At 37.5% G+C, this 23,728-nt stretch overlaps 2 protein-coding genes across 2 annotated transcripts; both read left to right on the top strand.

Annotated features, from left to right (window-relative positions):
• Positions 1-1,241: 1,241 nt before the first annotated feature.
• LOC129363696 (inward rectifier potassium channel 16-like) lies at positions 1,242-4,677 on the top strand. The gene is made up of 2 exons (XM_055035941.1): positions 1,242-1,305; positions 3,377-4,677. The coding sequence occupies exon 2, from the start codon at positions 3,407-3,409 to the stop codon at positions 4,544-4,546; it is 1,140 nt and encodes a 379-aa protein (XP_054891916.1). The 5' UTR covers positions 1,242-1,305; positions 3,377-3,406; the 3' UTR covers positions 4,547-4,677.
• A 983-nt stretch (positions 4,678-5,660) lies between these two features.
• LOC129363814 (inward rectifier potassium channel 2-like) lies at positions 5,661-10,969 on the top strand. The gene is made up of 2 exons (XM_055036114.1): positions 5,661-5,807; positions 7,357-10,969. The coding sequence occupies exon 2, from the start codon at positions 7,591-7,593 to the stop codon at positions 8,899-8,901; it is 1,311 nt and encodes a 436-aa protein (XP_054892089.1). The 5' UTR covers positions 5,661-5,807; positions 7,357-7,590; the 3' UTR covers positions 8,902-10,969.
• Positions 10,970-23,728: the final 12,759 nt, after the last annotated feature.

Genomic DNA, 23,728 nt, shown 5'->3' with positions numbered 1-23,728 from the left:
TAATTGCCAAATACTGTCCATTTTGTTGTTTGAATACATGCAGTTTATTGTCTGCTCAGTTTAATAAAGTTCATTAGGAATATTCCATTCTCTCTATTTTGTAAAGCAAAGCTGCTCTGAGATTGCAAACACACCGTACAGTAATCTGAAATCAGTTTTATTATTAAAAGTGGAAAGCCTTTGAAGTTCCTTTAAAATTTGATACATGCCATGATAGCATGCCTTATGAAAAATAATTGATTATTTTGGTAAATGTTTAATGTTTGATTTCTTTATTTCAATGTATGTCTTTTTTTTCAATGAAGTAAGTTCAGACACTGTTTTGGCTTATATTTAAAAAAAATATCTCAGAAATGCAGTACTTTGATTAATGTCAAAGCTCTGGTTGTGATTCTCTCAAAGGCTAAAGTCCTTAAAAATTCACAAAATGTTAACCGGATTTTCATGGGACATTTTTTAACTACTCTGTCATCAGATTGGACAAAGTTTTTTTTTCTTTGTATTTTCTTTCTGTGTCTCTTTTGATCCATTCATAATGAAGCCATTGTTTCTAAATGACTGGTATCACAGAATAGATAAGGTGTTCCTCTGTTATCTCTGAATGGATTGTCTTTTATCTGTTTTCACTCATCATCTTACAAAACTAGTAGTTAATCAGATAGCTTAACTTCCAAATATAGATAACTGTGTCATATTCTATTCTTAAGCATACAACAAGGTTTTTTTTTGGTGTCGCTGACCTATTTTTACAGCAACCTTAGATGCACTCTATAACAGCTCCAAAGAGGAGTTCAAAGTTGATTCCCTTCGCATTGGTTCTGTTGTAATCGTGTCTTATCGGAACTGCATTGTAAACCATTGGGACAAAGACAGAACTTGTTCCCATGAAGGAATTTCTACCAGACTGAAGAAAGATTGACTTCCTGAGTAATGAATTGTGGAAGTTTTCAGGAAATTGCTTAAATATCATGCTGAAAATATCAATACAATTGCTTGTTTTTGTTATCTTTTGGAAAACTAGACGGATTGTAAAAAGTCTGACTTTACCATCTGAGGACAAGGACAATTGTAGGTATTTTTTATCTTGAGGAACCTCTAAAATATTCCATAGGTCATAAGTCCTAGGTATCCAATGAACTTTGAGGCGGAAATGATCGCAATAATATCAGAAAAAAATGGGACTTTGCCTCAGGACCAAGTCAGTCATGCTTTTCTACCATTTGAAGGTTATGACCGCATGAAGCGCACATTCTTTAATGCTCAGGGGAGCTTGACACCAGATCCAGTCTGATTTCTTCAAGGCAGGTAAGTTGATTATTCAAGTCTTTCTTTGTCTGGTCAGACCAATTTATTGAAAAATAACTACTTAAAAAAGTATGAAAATATGTAATCCAATATTTTTTTTACAATTTAAGTCAACAATTATAACAAATATGTATTATCCAGCTTTGATGAGATATGTTTTAAGTATTAAAGCAGAAAACAAAATTGAAGTCATTAATGAAATGACTTTTTGCCTGTATTAAATGCATTATTTTGAATTAAGGTGTTTTTTTTGTTTGTTTGTTTTTTTTTGTGGGGTCATAATTAAAACCTAAGCTTATTGTATTTCAGTGTCACTTGGTGTTATGATCTTACTCTGAAGTGGTAACTTAGACAATACACAATAAGTATTAAATGATATACATTAAATCTGTATTTGAAAATAATCAGAAACTCAGAAGATTTAATTTCTCCACGGTCAATATGTCCCTGCTTATTTTTTTTCTTTGACCTGAATGTATTTATCCACTCTGAGAAAGAAAAAAAATTTATTGACTGCATATTTTACAATATTTCTAATTGCAGCAGGAATTTCCATATTTTTTATAGACAATCTTAGTTTTTTTTTTTTTTTTTTTTTTTTTAACCTTAAGTATATACTTTGGCAACCCACCAACAGTAGGTAGCCATTTTTACAACACATAGCACTACTGTGCACAATATAATCGACAAAATCTTCAATCCTTATTTCTTTGGTGGGACAATTAAGCCATATGACGTGTTAAAATTATAATGCACGATAGACCAGTCATCATAAACTGTGATAAACATTAGCCACTTGTTCTCATCAGACTGAGCAAGGCAATAAACTCTCAGGTTGACTGACAGGAAGAACATTCTTTATTTTTGATCAGTGAGAAGCTTTGAGATAAACCAGATAGCGAACATGTCATCAGTGAGCTGTCAGTAAAATAAAATGATAGAAATGTGCTGGCTTTTGTTCTGTGTGTCTCTGGAGAGGGGGACATGCAGTTAACGTTTGACATTTCAGCTGACATTCGGCGCTATTAGAACTAATCAATAATTTACCTTTAAAGGAACGCAAACCGATTAATAAGTATACCAAGCTGAGGTCAATTCCATGTAACTGCTTAAGCTTGTGGTAAAAAAAACAACAACAAAAAAAACAACAAATAAATACTTTCTTTGAGCTTTTTCTTACAATTTTAAGAAAATGTCAGATCTCCCCTTTTTGCTCTTGGTTACATTTGGAAGACTACAGACTGAAATAAAATGTAAAAGCGGTAAGCTCAACAGATTAAAAATTAGGGTTTATTTAAGTTCAAAACTCTTTGTTAGCCTTTGAGTTTTTCCAAGTTAAGCTTTTTAGAAGATTGGGTCTGACTATTGAAAGCTTTGATGTACAGATTAGTTTAGAGCCAACTCAATATTTGCAAGATGCCCGAAAACCTAAATTACTAAACCTCCACCACCATGCTTGACAGCTGTTATTATTATTTAGAATTGTTGTTTCTGTCTTTAGCACTGTGTTGTTTCATCACTTTAGAAGTGTTCACACTTGACAATGATCACTAAAGTGTGGTCTAGTATGTTTAATAATTTGTTTTCGTCACCTAGGTGTATTCAATTGCCATCAATTAACTCCATAATTTGAAACTGTTAAAGGAAAAGTTAAGGAATAAAACATGCTTCTATGTGGAACACAGTGAAAAGGAAAGGAAATATTTTGAGATTTTATCAAGGACAAAACAAAGGGAAGAAGCTAAAGGTTGACATGGAAAACTACCCATAAAACACCTCTGGAAAAAGCAGCATAAAGCATTGTTCTGTTCAGTTTAAAGGACCTAAAGACAACATCCTGTGGCTCTAACTTAATAGTAGACCAGTGTATAATGACATATTTATGTAAAACTGCAAATGAAATAAATATTTTTATTGTGTAGAATGTTTCAATCTATTTGATCATATAAATAATGGAAAAAAACAGCCATGCTTTACAAAGGGAAATTGTATGATGACAATGTAATAACGCCACAATGTAAAATAATACAATCCTAATCTTTACCTCCATCTTATCTTTTTATTTTCATAGGAGACTGACTGAAAGGCACTCACTTTCAACATGAGCACTGAAAGCGAACAGCATGTAATTGACACCAATCACACCTCAGTTCATACGCTGAGCAAGAAAAATGGAAAGGAAAGAAGGCGGCTCCGCTACATGCAGAAAGATGGCCGGTTCCTGGTGGCATTCCAGAAGCCCTCTGGAGACTGGAGCCCATATTTACTGGACATTTTCACCACCCTCATAGAGATTCGCTGGAGGATGATGTTCCTTCTCTTTACCCTTTCTTATATTCTCTCCTGGATCTTCTTTGGTTTCTGCTATTGGCTCATTGCCTATATTCATGGCGACACTCAGAGTTCAGACAACAATCCTTGCATGGACAACGTACGTGGATTTACTGGAGCATTCCTGTTCTCAATGGAAACCCAGGCAACTATTGGTTATGGCAACAGGGGAATGACTGAGAATTGCATTGGGGCTATTATTCTGGTTACCATCCATAATCTATTTAGCTGCTTTCTCGACACCATTATCATTGGAATTATTGTGGCTAAAATGGCATCTGCCCGAAGGAGGTCTCAGGCAGTGCGTTTCAGCAGCTCTGCAGTGGTCAACCTGCGGAATAGGGTTCTGTGTCTGTCATGGCGTCTCGGAGACTTCAGGGGTAACCACATTCTGGAGGGAGTCGTAAAGGCCCATCTTGTCCGGCATGTGAAGAAACGAGGTTCTGTTGTGATGCTGTACCAGGATTTGGACCTCGAGAATCCACATGTTGTTCTCGTCACCCCCACAACAATTGTTCACAAACTAAAACCAGGAAGTCCCCTTTACAAAATAGGTCCAGATGACTTGAAGAGGAAGAAATTTGAACTGCTCGTCTCCTTCACCTACACCGGGGACTCCACAGGGCTGCTCCATCAGACACGCACGTCCTACACTCCTCCAGACATCCACTGGGGTCAGTGTTTCCGCGACATACTGAAAGTGGCGAAGAAACACTATAAGGTGGACTGTGCTTTGTTCAATGAAACCAGCTGGGTGCCAGTGCCCATACTCAGTGCAGAGGCTTATGAAAGAGAGAGTGGACATCCTAATGAGCGCAATTCACTCTTACCATCAGTCACCGGGAACCGCCGCCTCTACTGGGCCACCACCATCAGCCCAGAGGAGATAGTGGTGCAAACATCTTTGTAATCAAACAAACATGTACATATGACAAACTATTTTACTGTGAGTGATAAATATAAAATGTGAAACCATTTGAATGTCTTCATATATACATTTACGTCCAAAGATTAGTGGTTTATGGCTTGTCGGCAATAAGTTGTGTGTTCGGCTGATGAATGGAAATTTAATAAAGCTTCTCTTTTTCACTTGGAATAATTATGTTTTGTATGTGACTGTCCTAAAAAAACAGAAATATATGAGTGGGGAAGTTAAGGAATTGGTATCCTACAGTACAAAAATGTATAATTTTAATCTGTCATAATTAACAGTGACTTCTATCACATGCATATGTTCTGATATAAACCACTGTTTTTTACACTTCCAAGAAACACTGAAATAAGCCAGGTCATAAGATGTTAGGGAGTGTAAATCTTGTGACATTTCTAGTGAATGTGTTTCTATGATTTCATTAAAAAAAATCAACAAATAAAAAAACCCCAAAATGACACTGTATTATAACATATTCTTATTTTAGCTTACAGTAGTTAAGTATGTGGCATATTTAATTCAGTTAAATACCCCTAACCAACTAGCATAATCATCCTAAATTGACAATAATATTAATAATAAGAATGAAAAACAATGATGTAAATCTTTATGTACTGTATGAAACCTGCTCTTGCTCAGGAACCACGTAATGATGAATTTAAGAGCACAAAGCCTCAGTTTTCATTAGTCTGGCCAACTATTCAGGGTAAATTGCTGACAGGCGGTTCTTTATTAGACACTTGACAGAACAACTTTTTTTTTTTTACGGGTGAACAGCGCCTCCATGTGTTCATATATCGCATATGATTACTTTGGCAAGTGAATTACTATCTTTTCACTCTGTTTATGTTGGTGTGTTTTAGAGGACAGATGTAAGATACTGATTTAGAACTCCTTTCTTTGTATATTAGAATCAACCACTTTTCCCCTCAACATCAAACAAAACTAAATGAAACTGCTGGCCCCTGGAAAAGGCGCTCCTGCTTCCCATTGGCTGGGTCTGCTTAAGGGGGCGGGGTTTTTGGAGACACGTGTTTTACAAAGTCTTGTCTTCGGAACCACAACTATCTGCTTCAGTGTCGCTGGAGAGGGTTATGGCTGGGTTCAAAGCTGCTCACGGGAAACCAGGAGACAACAACAAACCGGACAAAATATTAAGACGGCGGAGGAGAGCAAACCTGTCGCAGCTCGGGGTTATAACAGCGAGAGAAGATCCAGTTTGCGCTCCAACATCCAACAGGTAGGTGATATGTCTGATTTTGGAAATGTTCTCTTTCATTTATTTATTGCAAATATTAATGAGATTTGGTGACTTATTTCACCAATAGAAAAGTTCCGTTTGAATGACAATGACTGAAAACATACATAATTGTGTGATTGTGCAAATAATTCATTTCTGTACTTTTCAAAGATCAAGGGCCTGAGTGCAGTGAAATCTCTTGCAATTGCTTGTAGCCACTTTTATGACCATGTTCATTAAAAATGGCCAAATATAAAATTAAGACGTCAAAAATATTTTTTTACATCGGAAATTGCACGCATCATTTCACGTAGGAAAAAAAAAGCTGAAAATCTTTAATTTAACAATATCTTTAGTTAAACAATTGACTTAGTTATTGATCTACGAAACAAAACAGAGCAGCTTTATATAACCACTTTCCATCTGCCTCAGCAGTTGGCTCCATCCGATAGCAAATGCAAAACAAACAATCACAGACTGTGATGACTCCGCGGGACTTCATTTGTCACCATGTAGCAATTGACGGCATTAAGTGACACGATGGAGAGCGGGCAAGAAGCAAACAGTTCTTGTGGCAAAGAGCTGATGTTTGAGGGGACCAAGTCTTCAAAGTCAGTGATGTGTTTTTCGAACACGGATAAACCGGAAATGTTATGTCTGTAAACATGAATAGAATTATGGTGTGGATTCCCATATCAATTTGTCGTTGTGTAGGTTGACACAATAATGACTTTTGCGTTTTACTTTCATTTAATGTTTATAGGAAACATGGCCCTTAAAAAAACAAACAAACAAACAAAAAAAAAACCTAAGTCTTATATTTCCACGTATTTCCGGTCAATCCTGATGTGAAATCATTAACTGAGAAAAATATATACAGATAATAGAAAAACTGATTCTTTGTAATGTATGCACAGAACATTGAAAAAAAGAGAAAGACATATATCTGCCTATTTTTGAGTTTTAAAGAATAGCAAATAAACACCCAAAAGTGAAAAGTGGAGCTAGAGTAGCTTTGGAACTAACAGGGCAGGTTGCATGTGCATTGCAATTTGTAGCCTGTGGTGTTGTATTTTAATGGGTCTCTCATCCACTGTGTCAATACCTTTTCTGTTTTTGCTGTCCTTGATGCTATGTTTCACATAGTGAACTTTACTGGTTAGGTAATAATGCTTTTTAAATTGTGCAATTAAAATAGTTTTATATTATATTTATATATTTATATTAAAATAATATTATATATATATATATATATATATATATATATATATATATATATATATATATATATATATATATATATAAGCATTTAATTTCACTGTGGTATGCACTGCGGTGTACAATCTGTAACTTCTTTATAGCACTTAAGTACACTGAGCAAACGTTTTTTGCAAAAAGCAGCACGATAATGATAAATTTAAGTCAATATTGCTTATACTTTTTAACTTCTTTACATCTATTGTAACAATACTGTTAACTTGAAGCATGTGATCCAGTTTTCAGACAGCATGTTATAATATGATTTTGTTTGTGTCTTTATATTTCATAGCCCCTGTCACTGATGAGACTCAAAGCAAGTGTCAGAGAGGAGTGACCTAACCTCACTGACGGTGCACAGCACTGTTAGAGAAGAACATCTTCTCCACAGGCCCGAGTCCTGGTGGCCACATTTCCTGCCCTAGAGTGTCCCCCAGAGAACTCAAAACTGTTTCTCCAACGCTTCTACCAAAAACTGAGACTGTTTTCCAAAGCAGAACCGGGCCAGCCCCCACAGTTGGAAGTGATGGGGAGCCTGCGTAGCCACCGTTACAGCATTGTGTCCTCAGAGGAAGATGGCATGAAGTTAGCATCCATCGCCGTTCCAAATGGCTATGGGAATGGCAACGTAGACAAAGGACACATGGAGCAGCAGCGTCAGAGCCGCTTTGTGAGCAAAGATGGCCACTGCAATGTGCAGTTTATCAATATGAGCGAAAAAGGCCAGCGCTACCTGGCAGATATCTTCACCACCTGCGTGGACATCCGCTGGCGTTGGATGTTTGTCATATTCTGTCTGTCTTTCCTCTTGTCATGGTTGTTTTTTGGACTTGTCTTCTGGGTCGTGGCACTGGTTTATGGGGACTTGGAGAATGAGACTCAATTATGTGTTTCCAATGTGGACAGCTTCACTGCTGCCTTTTTGTTTTCAGTCGAGACCCAAACCACAATTGGGTACGGTTACCGCTATGTCACGGAGGAATGTCCCATTGCTGTTTTCATGGTGGTGTTTCAAAGCATTGTGGGCTGCATTATTGATGCTTTTATCATTGGCGCCGTCATGGCCAAGATGGCAAAGCCCAAGAAGAGGAATGAGACTCTTGTGTTCAGCCACTATGCAGCGGTAGCAATGAGGGACGGTAAACTATGCCTGATGTGGAGGGTTGGAAACCTGAGGAAGAGTCATTTGGTGGAGGCTCACGTCAGGGCGCAGCTCCTCAAGTCCCGCACCACAGTGGAGGGAGAGTTCATTCCTCTGGATCAGGTAGACATTGACGTCGGCTTTGACAGTGGGATCGACAGAATCTTCCTTGTATCTCCGATCACCATCGTGCATGAGATTGATGAGGACAGCCCATTCTACGAGATGAACAAACAGGAGCTGGAGACCTCAGAGTTTGAGATTGTTGTGATTCTCGAGGGTATGGTGGAGGCCACGGCCATGACAACTCAGTGTCGGAGTTCCTACGTGGCCGGCGAGATCCTCTGGGGCCACCGCTTTGAGCCAGTGCTCTTTGAAGAAAAGAACTACTACAAAGTAGACTACTCAAGATTTGACAACACCTATGAGGTGCCCAGCACTCCCACTTGTAGTGCTAGGGAGCTGGCTGAGAGGAAATCAAATTCTTCCAGACTGAGGAACTCGTTTTGCTACGAGAACGAAGTGGCTCTGGAGAAAGTTGAGATGGAGGAGGAGTTTGAGGAGGACAACAGCAGTTTGATGAGGGACGCTGAGGTTAGTGGTCTAGAGGATACAAGCACAGATTTGGTTTCAGAATGCAACCTGGACTCTTTGCCTTTAGAGGCAAGACCTTTCACAGCAGAATCAGAGATATAACTGCAAGGTGTTTTAAATGTGCTTGAACTTTATCCTGGTTGGTGTTTTTGATAATTAATTGCATGGCAGTTTGTTAGAAACCAGGGTTTTAAAAAAAATCTCTGTGCAGAAGCAGAGTGTGCACTTAAAACCAAATATAAACTTCTTATATAATTTATGGAATCACTGTTTGCATGAGTTGTGTTATAAAATGGGTTACATGTATCACACACACAGTGCAGTATGTTCTCTTAACAGGATATAAATTAGAATATTTTATTTAAAAGCTATTTTCCATTTGATTAATTGCATATTCCTTGTTATGTCCAAAGAAACATCCTGAACTTAATATTGTTTTTGTTGTTTTCTGAGTGTCACACGGGATTAAAACAAAAGTTTTTAAAATAGTACTCAAACTCATTTTAAAGGTTAGAATTACCAACACAAAAAATGGGTCTGTGATTGTTAATGAGCTGGTCTCTTAGCAAAAACTTTCAGTCTTCTTAAACGTGCTGGTTAAATGGTCAAATAGAAAAAAAAAAAAAAAAAAGTATGATTTGCACAAATTCTGAGTACACTACTCTCCTCAACCTATCATCTTGTCCATGTGGAAAATCTTTTGCAACGTGTGCCTTAACAAAAGTTCTGGTCTATAGGAACTCAGCTGGTTTCACTCTGTTTGAGCACACACTGCATTAGATCTCACAGAGCACAGGCACATGAAGATGTGATTTTTTTTTCTTTTTTTGTTGCAGATTGCTGCCACTTCGTGCAGGTTCTTGTGTTTTAATGTGCAATACTGTCAGGTGTTAGGAAGAGACATGAGGCCCGATCACGAGCCAAGGCAATGAATGTTAAAGCTAAGTGCTGCTAAGTTACATATTGTATAGACAGAAATCTCAGAGCCAAACTGCATTAGTGTTATTGTTTTCAAGTTGCAGATTGCACATTAGTGTTTTATCTAGCTGTAGACAAGCATGGTTATGTGGAGTGTGTTCTCTAAAGCTTCGATGCACTTCTTTTTCCGCAACAGAAACTTCTTCCTCCAAAGAAAAGCAAAAATGGCTTTACTATTCAAAGTTAGGTATGTACGTATATGCTATACGTTAAATATAAAACCTAATGTCTTTCCTCAACTAGCAATGGTTGATTGATGGAGGATTGGTTGAACAGATTATTACCACAGTTTACTCTACATAAACATAATTTTTGACGTGAGATATGCAGAATCCAGATACATTCTAATTACACTGCTTTCCAAATGTATTCATACCTTACGAATACCTTTTTCATATTTTGTCCCAAAATTCAAAATATTAACTGGATTTGTAATTTAAAGAACAACGCAAGTGGTGCATAAACGTGAATGAAAAATTAAAGTTTTGTATGATGAATATGCTTTGATTCAAAAGACAAAAATGTAACCGGAAAGCTACATTTTAGTGTTGTCTGACGAGAGCACCTTCATCCATATGTGACACTTATATGAAGACTCACCAAACCCACCAAAAAGAAAAGAGCTGCAGATTTGAGCTCTGAAAGCTGATTTTCTCCTATTTCACAGTTATGAATTTCTTTGTGTTGGTTTGCAGTATAAAGTCCAGATGAAACACACTTAATTCTGTGGTTTCAAGCTGACAAAATGTGGAATCGTTTAAGCGGTATTAATGCTTTTGCAATGCGGTGTAAGTCGTCTCGGTCCTGGTGAGGTCATGGCTGAAAAGATGCTTGCTTTGGGTGGTTAACGGTCATCAATGATAACTGATATTGCAGTCACAGTTAAAAAAAAAAAAAGAACATCCTGCAGAGATCAAACGTACTCCTTTTAGTCTTACAGAAAGTTTAGTTTTAGTCATTATTGTAAGAATTAACCTTGTGGATGTCAGACCTCTGTAGTGTTTCTGTTTTAGGTTTTTATTTTTCTACTGTCTTCCCACTTTCCTGCAGAACCCAGACTGTACAGCTTTTTTTTTTTAATCTTTTGTAAATTATATTGCACTGTATAGTGGTAATGCAGATAAAACTATTTATGTCCTTGTTTTTTCAATAAAACACTAAAACAAATTTATTTTTGATGTTGATGCATTAATAAAACTTGGCTGAATGGCAGTACTGTGTGTATAGCTTTAATTAATAACTCTTTCTCCAGGTTTTCTGTTTTGTTTTCCAGATTTTTTTTTTCTCTTTGACCAAAGTTGTTGACGCCTGTAGTTGCTTAAGGGACGGCCGTTTTTTGAATGTGGAGCTGTGGTCCAAATTCCAGTCTGTCTGTCAGGGCTCAAAAACATCATTTTCTATAACTCAGCAAAACTGACTTGGTCCGGTTCTGCAAAAGCCTGCTGTGCTGCATCAGCTTACTCTACTGGAAGTCATTTTCAGTGACAGCAATGGAAAGAACTCCTCCTTCACTCCTCTTAGCCTCTTTCAATAAACTGTGGAAAATCTATGTATTCTGCAAGTGTCCTGAAGGTATGTTGGGTCAGTTGTTCAAAATTCAACCTAATTTATTTGGTATCAAATTTCAAATATTTCCAGAGATTATCAGAAATTATAGATTTTAGATTGTGATGTGTCTGCAGTAGAATAGTATCATGTTGCATAACAAGCCAACGTTCCAGTGGCTTGTTATGCTGAATGTGGGGAGACACATTCAACCTCCAGCTCTCCTGAAAAAGCATTACTACGCATAAAAATGTGTTAGTCCATGCATTTGGTCAATACCGTTGTATTAGAGATGAAGCCGTGTTTGAAAAATGACACAACTGTCTGAGAATTTACTCACTTTCCATTCAGTGCTGCACTCGGCCTTCGCAGACTGACACAATGCAGCAACTGATTGATCAGACACATCCGTAGTGAGGCAGCATGCCTATTGGATTTGTTTCTACACAGGAAGTGCTCAACGCCTGTGGGTTTTTTCCACATTAGCCAATGAAAACACCACAAAGCAGGAGTTTGGTTAAAAAAAAAAAGCAAGAGTTTTCTGTCTTTTTCCCCCCATTTCAGACTTTTTAGACGAAGACGGGAAAGGAAAGTATAAAGAAAAGAAAAACAAAGAAAACCTGCATAGTTCTTAATTTTCTGGCAATGAAGGCATTAATGTAGAATTTTCTACAGAAGTTTTATTTATTTATTTATTTATTTATTTTTTTAGCAATACCTCCTTAAAATGCAAGGTCTCGCATTTAAATGAATGGCGCTGTGGCTTGCCGGTCTGCCCAGAATCGACTGCCATGTGTTGGCCGGCGAGTTCATGTCGATGAGGCTGATGACGTCTCACCCTGAACTGGCTCATTAACCACAGACTGATCCGCTTGACCTTCAGATTAATGAGGCAAACATAAACACGAACAAGTCACAGACTCTGAAAAGTGACACACGGCATAACTGAATTTTAAAATGAATGACGAAAACACAGAAAAAATGTCACACTTTGTATTACCGGCCACAGCATAGATTTGTAGGACATAAATTAAAACCTGTGGAAGTGTATGCTTTCTGCTTCTGCCTGTTATAGCAGAGGGAGCACTGGTTAGTCTCAATGAATGTCATTCAGAAACTGTTTTATGCTCATAATTTTAAAAATGTTAAAATTGTTGGCATATTTATTTCACAGGAGGAAGCATTTCTGCTCTAGGTATGTAAAAGGATATATCACAATTGTTATCCCAACCCCACATGCAGAGCATCTGCAGCTTGTCACCCTATAAATATCTAGTCTCTGTGCGCCAGAATGAAGGCTCTTCATTGAACTGGTGATGTCACCACACAGCATCGTTGACATGGATGCTGTCCTTCACATTTTCATAGACTGATTATAAATAATCTGTTTTTGAGTTACTGTAGGGCAAAGGAAAATGTAAATCTGTGAAATAATGGCATACAGATATTTGTTTCATCTTGTTCAGGTGACAGCAGGCCCATGAGTTGTCAGGATGCAGTTTTATTGCAATGTTTTTAATATGTTTAGCTCTGTCCTTCAGCAGGTGCTTGGTGCGAAAGAGTTTGACATTCCACAACTACAGTACAGTTGGAATCAACATTTGAACGGCTGCAGTCGGTATTACTATTGCCTTGCTGCAAGAAAGGTCATATAAATTCAAATACCCCAGCTGGGGTCTTTCTGCATGGAGTTTGCATGTTCTCTGTGTGCATGAATGGGTGTACTTCAGTGCACTAAATAGGGGTTGTTTCAAACCCCTATTTAGTTTTAAGAAGCACATACACTTTATATAGATTTTTCTCAACAGTTGCTTTCTTCTTGCCACAGAAAATTATATAATCACAATAGCATGATTATTGGATAAGTTTTTTGGTGATACTTAGCAAATAAGTTTATTATCGCCCCACAAATGAATCAAAAGCTTACTGAATTGAGAGTTTCTTGTTACCTTACATCTTACATCCTCACATTACTTCAAACCACAACTTGAGCTTTGTGGATAGAGCTGCTTGATGTCTTCAAATGTCCCAATGATTTAGGTCAAGCACACAACCACGAATAGCTTTAAAACAGACTCAAACTGCTGGCAAACATTTTCCCTCATGAGCAAATGGCTGAGTCATAAGAGGGGATATTTTGTTGACGGATGTGCAAAGGGGTTTCCTTACTGTTGACAGAGAACACCCACGCCCTTCCCATGATGTTATTTTTATTAGATTAAAAATCTAAATCATGATAACCTTGTGCGTTCACAAGCGCAAACAAGCGCACCAGCTGCCACTCTTTTTTAGCCACGTTACTGACAGCTGGGTGTCTCATGACCCTGAGCGGAGACGGAGAAAAGTCCAACAGGTACAATATGTTGGATGGGAATCGGAGTTTTTCCATTCGGCTGTCCTGCTGAAAGACAATATGCGTATTTATTTGCTCCGCGCGCGCACGCGCGCGCGTGCGAGGTGTACCGCAGCGGCAGCGTCACAAACGGCCCTCCGCGAATCAGCTGACTCGCCGCCCTATGTGTTTGCTTGCTGTTAGCGTATTGATTTACTTTACTGTTCACAGCTTGCGCTGTCTTTTACATACAAATGCATCTCCATTAACCCGAGACTGTTTGCAGACGTTGTCATTCGGGCACGGTCCTCTTACAAATCCGTAATCACGCTGCTATTTCTATGCTAATAACTGCACGTCTATTCGTGCCGCTGACCTTTATGCTTTTGGCTCCAGCTCCTCGCATATGGACAAACACAGCCAGAGCCAGGAAGTGATACCTAGGCTACTTGGTGAGCACTGTAGAGCCTTGACCTCCTTGCACTAACAGAACTTATCGTTGTGTGGTGCCATCCTTTGTCGCCTATCTGCAAATTATCCACAATAGATTAGGAAGAGCTTTCAAAGGCACCATGTTATGCGGCCTGCATCCACATGGGTTCACATATAAGTAAGTGATTGTACTTGGTGAGGTGAAAGGGCCATTCCTCTAATCTCCGTTCTCTCTAATTGTCCGAGTGCATTTTTGTCAAGTCTCTGTTATAATTTTAGCACTGAGTCAAACAACTGTGTACAAAATTGAGAATTTATAGAACACAGGATACTTGAGCAGCACCCATGAAGATAGCTCAGGAGAGATGAATACCTCTGAACTTGGTCCAGACCTTCAGTGATAAAGGTTACCAAAATCCAGCCAGCTACTGTGTTGAAACACTTTGCAACAGCTGCTGCAATGCCAGACAGTGCTCACTGTATTTATGTGTGCTGATGTCACCCGACATGCCAAGCTGTGTTCCCTGAATCAGAAAGCTGATGATCACCACCCATAGATTAGATTTTATTCACACTGAACGCACATTCGTTTCCACATGCGCTTCACTTTTCAGCTTTTAAGGGATTCGGTCTGTTTTTCTAACTCATTATGCATCTCCTCCACAAGACAAGCCTCAGATTGGATGCAGCAAACCTGTATTTGTGAATGGAGATCATGTTTTGCGTATGGATTGGACACAACTTTCCACTGAACACGCCGCTCTCCAGCCACCCTCAGGGCAAAGTGGTTTCCAGAGCCGAAAAGAGCCCATAGCCATGGTTACTGTAACCATACAGAGGCAATCAACGACAAGAGCTTTAATAGGAAACGCTTTTTCATAGCTAATAAAGCTATGAAAAATGTATAGCTTTTATAATGAACCTCTGCTCCACAATATTTTCTGATGTAATTCTTACTTATTTCTGGATTTCTTATCCCTGTGCAAGATTATTAGACATAGTTTTCATATAATTTTGTTTTTGTTGAAGATTTAACTCATTTTTATTTCAGCAGATGAGGTTGGGTAATTCATAAATGAATTAAACAAAATACCTTTAAATTATTATCATTAAAGCACACCTTCAGATGATTTTAAGACTCAAAATATCCCTTTATAACGTAGCAGATAGATTTTGTATTCTTTGTTCATATTTGATGATTTGTGGAGATAAAACATCACAAAGGTAGTCAAGTTGTTATTTGATTACATATTCTCAAAAAACGTTCTATTAAACATTCTCCATTGGTTATGGTTATGATGCATGTTTGGGTCAGTCAACTGTTTTGACATGTGAGAGATTATGACCCCTGAACAAACTCTGAGTGACCTCCTGTTGGTTGAAATTATTTATTTACGCACCTATAGCAGACAAAAAGTAGATTATATATATATAAAAAAAAAACATTTCATGGGTTCTCAAAGTGTGGTACAGTGTTGCTGAGGTTAATAATTGGTGCAAAAGTAAGAAATGAGGAAGAATTGGTTCTTCAGAATCTATGATATAGAAAAATTTTATCAAAGCTCTCACTCAACCAGCTAAGGGAAAATAACACATTTTATTAAATGACATCAAAATTCAATCATTTTATTTAAACAATTTACAAGAACTCTCCAGAAATATACATCTAAAAAAATTAAAAACAGGGCTTTGTCTAAAAAATCAAAGGGTGAGAAAATAATACTTGCAAGCATCATTAACGTAATAAACAGATTTAGATTTTTTTTTCATGCTATCGAAAAATAAAACACAATCTTAATTTAATGCTAACAATTTGTGTGTATTTGCAGTTTACTGTTTGTTACAAGACAATACTAATCACTTTCTTTTCAGCTCACCTTCTAGCAAACTTTAGTCGCATCCAAATAAAGGTCAGTGAAATGTCAGGTAGGAATTGTGCCAAAGATAATCTTACAGTAACTGCTAACCCTCGGAAACAAGCAATTCAATACATATGCACAAGTACACAACGGTGGACAGAAGCAGGGCAAGGGGCAAAGTGAATGCAATCATTGCCTCCTTACTTTAGCTTTAATTCACGCAGAACAAGATTAACGGATCCAATCAGCAGTGACATTGAGTCAGACACTCCATGGAACGGGACACCAGAAAGGCCTAATCATTCTGCTCCGCCACAGTGAGTCTACCAAATCCCCTCTAGACGAAGCAGATGGTTGATATCATCTTCTTTCTTTTCCAGGTGAGATTATCTGCCAGGCTTCAAAGCATACAAGTGAATATTTACATCCGGATGGCCCTCCAGCCATGCAGATGTGAGACACTGATGTTGAGACATTGATGTTGAGACTCTTCCTGACAGGAACAGGACTGGTCTGTGTTAATTGATATCAAGTAAATATCACATCCTCCAGCAGTGGGTCAAACCTCAATGGAAGGTAAAAGAAGGGGTTTCACTCTATGGTCTATTAATTAAAAAGTACATTAAATTCTAATTTTAGTAATGTAATAATTATTATTTTTTAATTATTATTATTGCTAACAAGAAGAAAAAAAAAGACTCTCTATTAGTCTTTATTCTGCTCAGAATAAAATTTCTCCTCACAAGGAGATTATTCTTCGCGTCACAACACAATTTTCCCCCCTCTTCCGCTTGTGCTGAGATTACAGAGGTGGCTTATGCTTGGTTTAAGCATGCCTTGTTTTAAGCAGGTCTGCCATAAGGAAACAACAAAGCCACCGAAGCTTTAACTTGTGACTTATGATTAGAAATTTAGCTGGGGAAAAAAAGCTAAAGATAAATAAATAAGGAAAAAAATTTCCTAGTTTCTGCTCCACTAGAGCAGAAACGAAACTAGAAATTACACAAATGGTTGCTAAATCTTGTGCCCATGAGAAAGTAAAACCCCTCCGGTTATTTTTATTTTTTTCTTTTCCAATTTGGAAACATACATTTGCAAATTTCCAATTCCTCAGTTGCATATATATGTAAAAAAGCATATGTAATAATATCCTAATGGACAAAATAATAGTATAAGGGATTTTTTCCCCCTCATTTATTTATCTTTAGCTTTTTTTCCCCAGCTAAATGTATGTAATGTATGTTTCCAAATTGGAAAAGAAAAAAAGAAAAATAAGCAGAAAATAAGCAGAGGGGTTTTACTTTCTCCTGGGCACAAGATTTAGCAACCATTTGTGTAATGGAAGCCGTTTCTGCTCTAGTGGAGCGTTGAAAATAGGGCATGTTTTCAATCATTGTCAGGAGTAAAGGGGTAACAGGAGAATGGCATTGTGCCTCTTAAAGACATCCTTAAAGTAAAAAGAGGGTTTGGTGTTACACCTCAAGGCTCAGGTTGTCACAATTGTACTTTTATCTGATGACTTGCCTTGTCACTTCCAACACCTTGGAAGGAAGCAAAGTGACCTGGTCAGCAAAAACCAACCTGGTCATATAAAGGTAAAGACAATTAAACAAGAAGCAAATATAGAGAGAAAGTAGAGCTCTAGACTTGTCATGAATGAATTGCAAAACTATTACAAACCTTTGAATTATTTATATTCTGTTATCTAACTCCTCGGTGTGATTTATTGGATATTAAATCACACCTAGGATTTAGTTATATCTAACTCAGAGTAAGATATAACTATGAAGTGGAAAGCAAAAGCATGGTTGGGAAAGATATAATCTGCAAGTGTTTGTCTGTTTGATTGCAAATGCATAACACACTTTTCATATTTTTATTTGTACAAAGAAATTTTAAAACATGTATACGTTTTGACACAATCATGCACTCCGATGTGATGTGTTTTCACTCCAAATTCCAACAGAATACATAGAAGTTTCTAGTTGTAATGCAACAACAACTCAAGAGGTATCATCACTTTTGGAAGGCTTTCGGTATTCAAGTGGAGCAGCTCACCATGAATGTGCACGTGATCCATGGTTCTGCCAGCCTGAGAGATTACTTGAAACAGGGACGTAGCTCATATGACATTGTCATTTTCCCAGAAGCCCGGATTATTTTGTGTCATTTAAACATTGGCAGACTTGGAAGTAATCTGGGCAAAAGTCAAACACTGAGCCAGGTCAATTTGAGGCACAAAACCTCATCCCATTCATGAGATGATTATTTTTGCTTTTCTAGTTTAAAAAAAATACTGAAAAAGAAATTCGGCATGATCACTATTGCACCCTGGGGTATCAAGAAAAGCCTATGCAACAAGACCAGCAAGCTAGCTTTGTATTTATTGGTAAATCACTTGAGAGCAATGAAACTGTTTCTCCATCTTGAATTTTCATCCTCAGATGTTTATTAACACTGTTGTTAATAAATTTGAAAGTCCACTTTAGACATGATTGCCTGTCTTCATTTTAGTTTTCTGTTATTATTATTATAATTTTTTTTTGCATAATATCTTTATAATCTAGACTTCAATTTCATCAATAATTTGAATGTAAACAAGTTAGGTTTCTTAACTGATGGAGCACTCTCATTGTTCATGGGTGGGGCTGCAGTAGCTACAATAAAAAGTTGTCAGAGGTATAAATGATTAGAAGACCTCATAATTTTCGAGACAGGAGGAGGTTTAAAAATAAAACAGCATCTCAGCAGTCTGGTTCTCTTTCTGTACATCCCAGTTGCTTTGGGTTAACGGGCAGAGACTTGCAGAAAAGGCTCCTTGGTGCATTCGCTGTCACTGGGGACACCCAGGTTTCCATGAGATCAGCTGGTATCTGAACACTTGGTCTGTCCTCTTGGATTCAACAGACACCATGTTTGCCTTCTCTTCTTTTTTTTTTCTCCCTAAACTATGTCCTTTTTATGGATGAAGCTGAAAGTTGGTTGAATGAAGTAGTTATACTGGCCTTCCTTCACGGCTGGTGGTCCAACAGCTGGATACTTTTTCATTTGTAACATTGGTTCTCATGTGAAATGTGTTTTTGTTGGTGTCTCAAGCTTAACAAGTTGCAATTAGAATTTTTAATCTAAATTCGAACAGTGAAATCTTTTTGATTTTTCGATTAACCTTTCCTGTGTGGGTTTGTGGGTTTGAGGCTGAGAACCTCTAACACATTCCCCTGTGCAGTTTAGGAATATTCTTGTTGTTAAGGCGGTGTGAGCACGCTTACACTTGAATGGCTGCAGACTACATCGCATCTGGTGAATCAATAATTGCTTGTCATGCTGGAGGTCATCAATTGAAACATGGAAACACATTTATGTAATCAGCCACGCAGAAGTTGAGAGGTCAGGTTCAGAAAAAGAAAAAAAAAACGTTCCTGTTTTTTATGACCGGTTGAAACATTTGCTGTGTTAGATGAACAACTGAAATGAACTGCACTGAATAAATAATCAGTGATACTGTGGCTTGGTTTGGATGGCGAGTGGACACCCTGCAGTGAGAGGAGTTAACAGAGCAGCTTGGCTTGCTGCAGCTGTTCCACTTGTCGACATCAGCTTGCAGCACTTCTGCTCCAGAATGTGACGATATTAACTTTCACCTTCTTTGGCCGTCCCTGCGTTTTAAAATAGTGCAAATGATCTGAATCATGCAGTAAACAACACAGGCTCTCCTTGTATGTTATGCTGTGTGATCCTACAGGTAGGATTTGTTTACTATGCTCTCTCTTAGTGCTTCATACGAAATTCGGCAGCTCAAATTTTTCATGAGGAATCATCACTTCTATAAACAGAACGAGTGTTCTGCCTTCTTAATTCCACATCACTATATCACATGTTACGTGATCTATTGTGTGCACTTGCTAACAAAATTGATCTGACACTAGCAAAAACAAACTGAATGCATTATGTCGCTATAGTTTTTACTGAATATCTACTTACTTGTTTATAAGTAAATTTGATGCAAAATAAACTCTTTCACATTGTGTAGCTTTGTTATAAAGGACAGAGATAAAAGGAAAAGAGATGAAACCAAATGCTCACTTACTGTTTCTGTTAATGCTCAAACGAGCGTTATCATTGCAGCACAGCTTACTGCCACAGGAATGTAGAAAGGCAGAGGTTTTATACCCCTGTAATATACCTTTTGCTCAAAGGTTGCAATTGTCCCCGCTGCAAAGTTTTTATACAATTGCCACTGTAACAATAAAAATAAAAATCCTACAGCATGGAGTCACATGTTTTTGATGATTTTAAGACAATGAAAAACTGAAACAAAACAAATTATTATGCTGGAATACACATAGCTAGTATATAAAAATAGTCAAGATTATAGGGATGTCCTATCACATTTATAAAAAATATCATGTTATTAATGTCATAGTCTAATAGGTGCAATCAGACAAATATATGATTCACATAGCGTCTGTGTTTTATTTTTATTTTTTCAGAAGAGGGTACTTTGTTGTGTTTTGAGGACTTAATGTTAATAATACAACAACATTTACACACCGCATACAAGTAATGGAATATTGACAGTTTGAAGATCCACCTGGTGTATTTTTATAGAACCATGAAGCTTTTGGCTCCCCCTTGACCTAAGACAGCAGTGGTAAGTGAGTGGTGAACTTGAGGTCACATTCACTCACATGCTACAAATTCAAAGTTGAATAAATTCTGTTAAATACAAAACTGTATAATATATAAGCACCACCAAACACACACAAAAAATACAAAACATAACTTGAACGTATGAACAGATGTTATTTTTAGTTTTTATGCAGTGAAGGCTAACAGGGTGCATGATAACTAGACTTAGATGTATTGCTTTACAGAAAACAAAATGCATTTTGTTCTGATAATCACTTTATATGTAGATATATAGATTTTTTTTGCACTGTGTTTGACTTTGTCCACAGCGCTTCGTGGAATTGTATTCCATCAGCAAATGTTTTCAAAACCTTAGAGTTCAGTGCTCCAATACAGCTTCTCTAAACACAAGAAAACATATTGGTAGAAGGATTAAATGTGTATGTGAGTAACACAATACATGTTTTTTTTTTATATCCTGTCTATAAGTATACTCGGTTCAAATGTTAATCCGTGCACTGCCAAATCATACATCTAATCCTTCCCGCCAATGAGCTTGAGAAGCTAAAACTAAAACCTGCCTTGCATTCTAAAGTGTCTATCTATTTTTAGTCCCATATACTTAATCAACACATTTTATATAATTTCCACATCCTGCACAATTTCCTCTAAAACGCCTTTGTTTTTGTCAAGGATGTATTTATAGGTCAGCATTGTCACCCAGGCCTTTGAATTCATGGAGCACAGACAACGCTGTGGGGCTTTTAACAGAAGGGAAGACTTTTTACATTACACATTATGTAAGTGCACAAAAACGTATGTTTTAATACTTCTTACTCTAGACCGCCTGAGGGGAATTAAATGATTCTTGAATTTACTGCTTATTTATTAAATAGTGGTTTGCTTGACATTACGTTCAGAAGAACAACTCACATGAAATATGTCTAAGTTACTTGAGCAGCAAAGTTAGTTCCCTTTTGTCAGAACCACCCTATAAGGTGCTTCTGACATAATGTCTTGTTCCTGTCTTGTATTTTGTGAAATGATTTGATGTGTTTCAGCCATAATGAAGCTAGTTAGAGATAGTCACCCTGTTTTATCTTCCTAATGTCACGTCAAATTATCCCTCACCATGGCGTCCCTTTCAGACCGAGACTCGTGATGCAATAGAAACTCACACAGTACAGCATGTTGCATAAGGTCATGTTACCCTGGAGCTACAGCATATTCTGTCCATAAAGAGTTATTTCACTCTGCTCAGTTAAACGGAGCCTTGCTAAGTCTTCGCCCCAGGCTAGCCCTGCGTCATGCATGTGGGAAACAAAAATATGCACGTTTTTCTGTCTCTTGTCTGTCTGGGACCTCAGGCGAAAGGAAGGATGCAATTCTTGACGAGGACTAGGAAGACAGGTGGTTATAGTTTCAGGGAACTTTGTCCTCATTTTCCCTCTCATCACCAATTTTACTCATTTTATTGGGCTTAAGGGTGGTTGGCAAAATGCATAAACCAGATTTGTATGCCTAATACAAGTCAGAAGGTCGTGAGATCTGGCAAGAGATTGAGGAAGCATTTCTTAAGTGGAGTGCACATACATATACTACATTTTGCTCGCACACTTCTGTCAAACTCTTGGTCCCCTGGGCCAACAGCAAAAGTTCCCAAACTTCACTTTGGGCAGAAACTAGGCTCAAGGCCAATCTTCTATGCTTGTTTGAGAATCCAGTTAGTTTAAGAAATAATATATTTAATCACCTCTGGCTGATGTCCTTATTTTCTTAAAGGCCAATTAACAGTCGAAAACTGTAAATTACTTCTGTATCAGAGCCCACATTCATCTGAGTTGCTAATCTACAACTTGTGGTGCTTTTCTCTTCACACGACAATCTTTTGAGGAAACATTATGTAAGCTTTCAGTCATAAAAGGCCTTTTTTTTTAAAAGCAATGCCTTTGGTTTGGGTGAGAATCTGCTTGACTGCACAATACCAAGCCACTAAATGTATTCTCCTGCCATTGAGTTTTCTCATTCATGAATAAGGTCATCAGACTTTGACAAACACGCAGAGCATCGTCTGTTGCAGCTGAGCTTTTGTTGGCCTGCGCTGTTAACGTTCACTTAAAAAAGAAGACATAATAGCAAGACTGAAATAGCCATCTAAGTGAGTTCATTCAATGTATGCCCTGAAGAGCAACAAGCCACCAAGAAGTGTGCATCGACTTCTGCGGACTTACATAATCACGTTTATATAAAGGGCAACAATAACCAGTGTGGACTGACGGCCTTTAGGCTGCTACTACCACCCAACTTCAACAACTTGAAATGCAACGTGCAACATATGTAGTTTTCACAGTAAGAAAAATATAGCTTGACAATTTAAAACTTTCACCTATTTACCCTCAAATATACCTCGACTCCACCTTGGGGGCCTCTGGGTTTCCACAACCCTTCTCATAATCTGACCTAATACAATCGTGTCGTTTTAAGTGTTTTTACCCAGATTTATAGAAAATCAGTGATTTTCTATAGTGAACTAAGGCTTATTTGTTAGGGCAAAACATGATTTCTGTTATAAGTCAATATCAACCATATATATGAATTAAAACAGATTCTTAAATAACACACTGAACTACTAGATACTGTTTTGTGTCTAAGCTATGTCCAAGTCAGTATTTTATATATTGTATGTAGATCTGACTTAATCACAAAGTAGAAAAGAGAGGAATATCTCAAATTCATATCTAAAATTTAGCTGTGCAACTGTAAGACACTTTGTAATTGAAATACAAAAAGCTTCTGTGACAAGACATTCACAGTTCCCACTAGAATGATTTACACTCTTTGTAAAATCTAAACATTGTAATACATGTATGTTAATGAAGTACAATATATATTATCTTCCTTTTTGTGGTACTCAGCTGTTGTGATGAGAACCTATCTCTTAGGCACTCTTCAAAAGGGGAAAAATAGGTGAATTCAATTGCGGCGCAGGTGTTTTTATCTTAAGAATCAGAAAACAGCAGGTCATCTTCTTTCTACAAACAGCTTGATAAACAACTCATATGAAGCAGCAAAAACTGTGACAAACAGCAAAAATTTAAGAAACATTTTAACGCTTTGATACAGGTCTTTTGCAGAGGTGCTGTGGGGTTTTGAA

Source organism: Poeciliopsis prolifica, unplaced genomic scaffold (assembly GCF_027474105.1).
Source record: "Poeciliopsis prolifica strain line A6 unplaced genomic scaffold, Auburn_PproV2 SCAFFOLD010, whole genome shotgun sequence".
In the NCBI taxonomy this organism is placed as follows: Eukaryota; Metazoa; Chordata; class Actinopteri; order Cyprinodontiformes; family Poeciliidae; genus Poeciliopsis; species Poeciliopsis prolifica.
The sequence above is the reverse complement of the archived record's forward strand: the minus strand, read 5'-3'. Positions and strand labels throughout refer to the sequence as shown.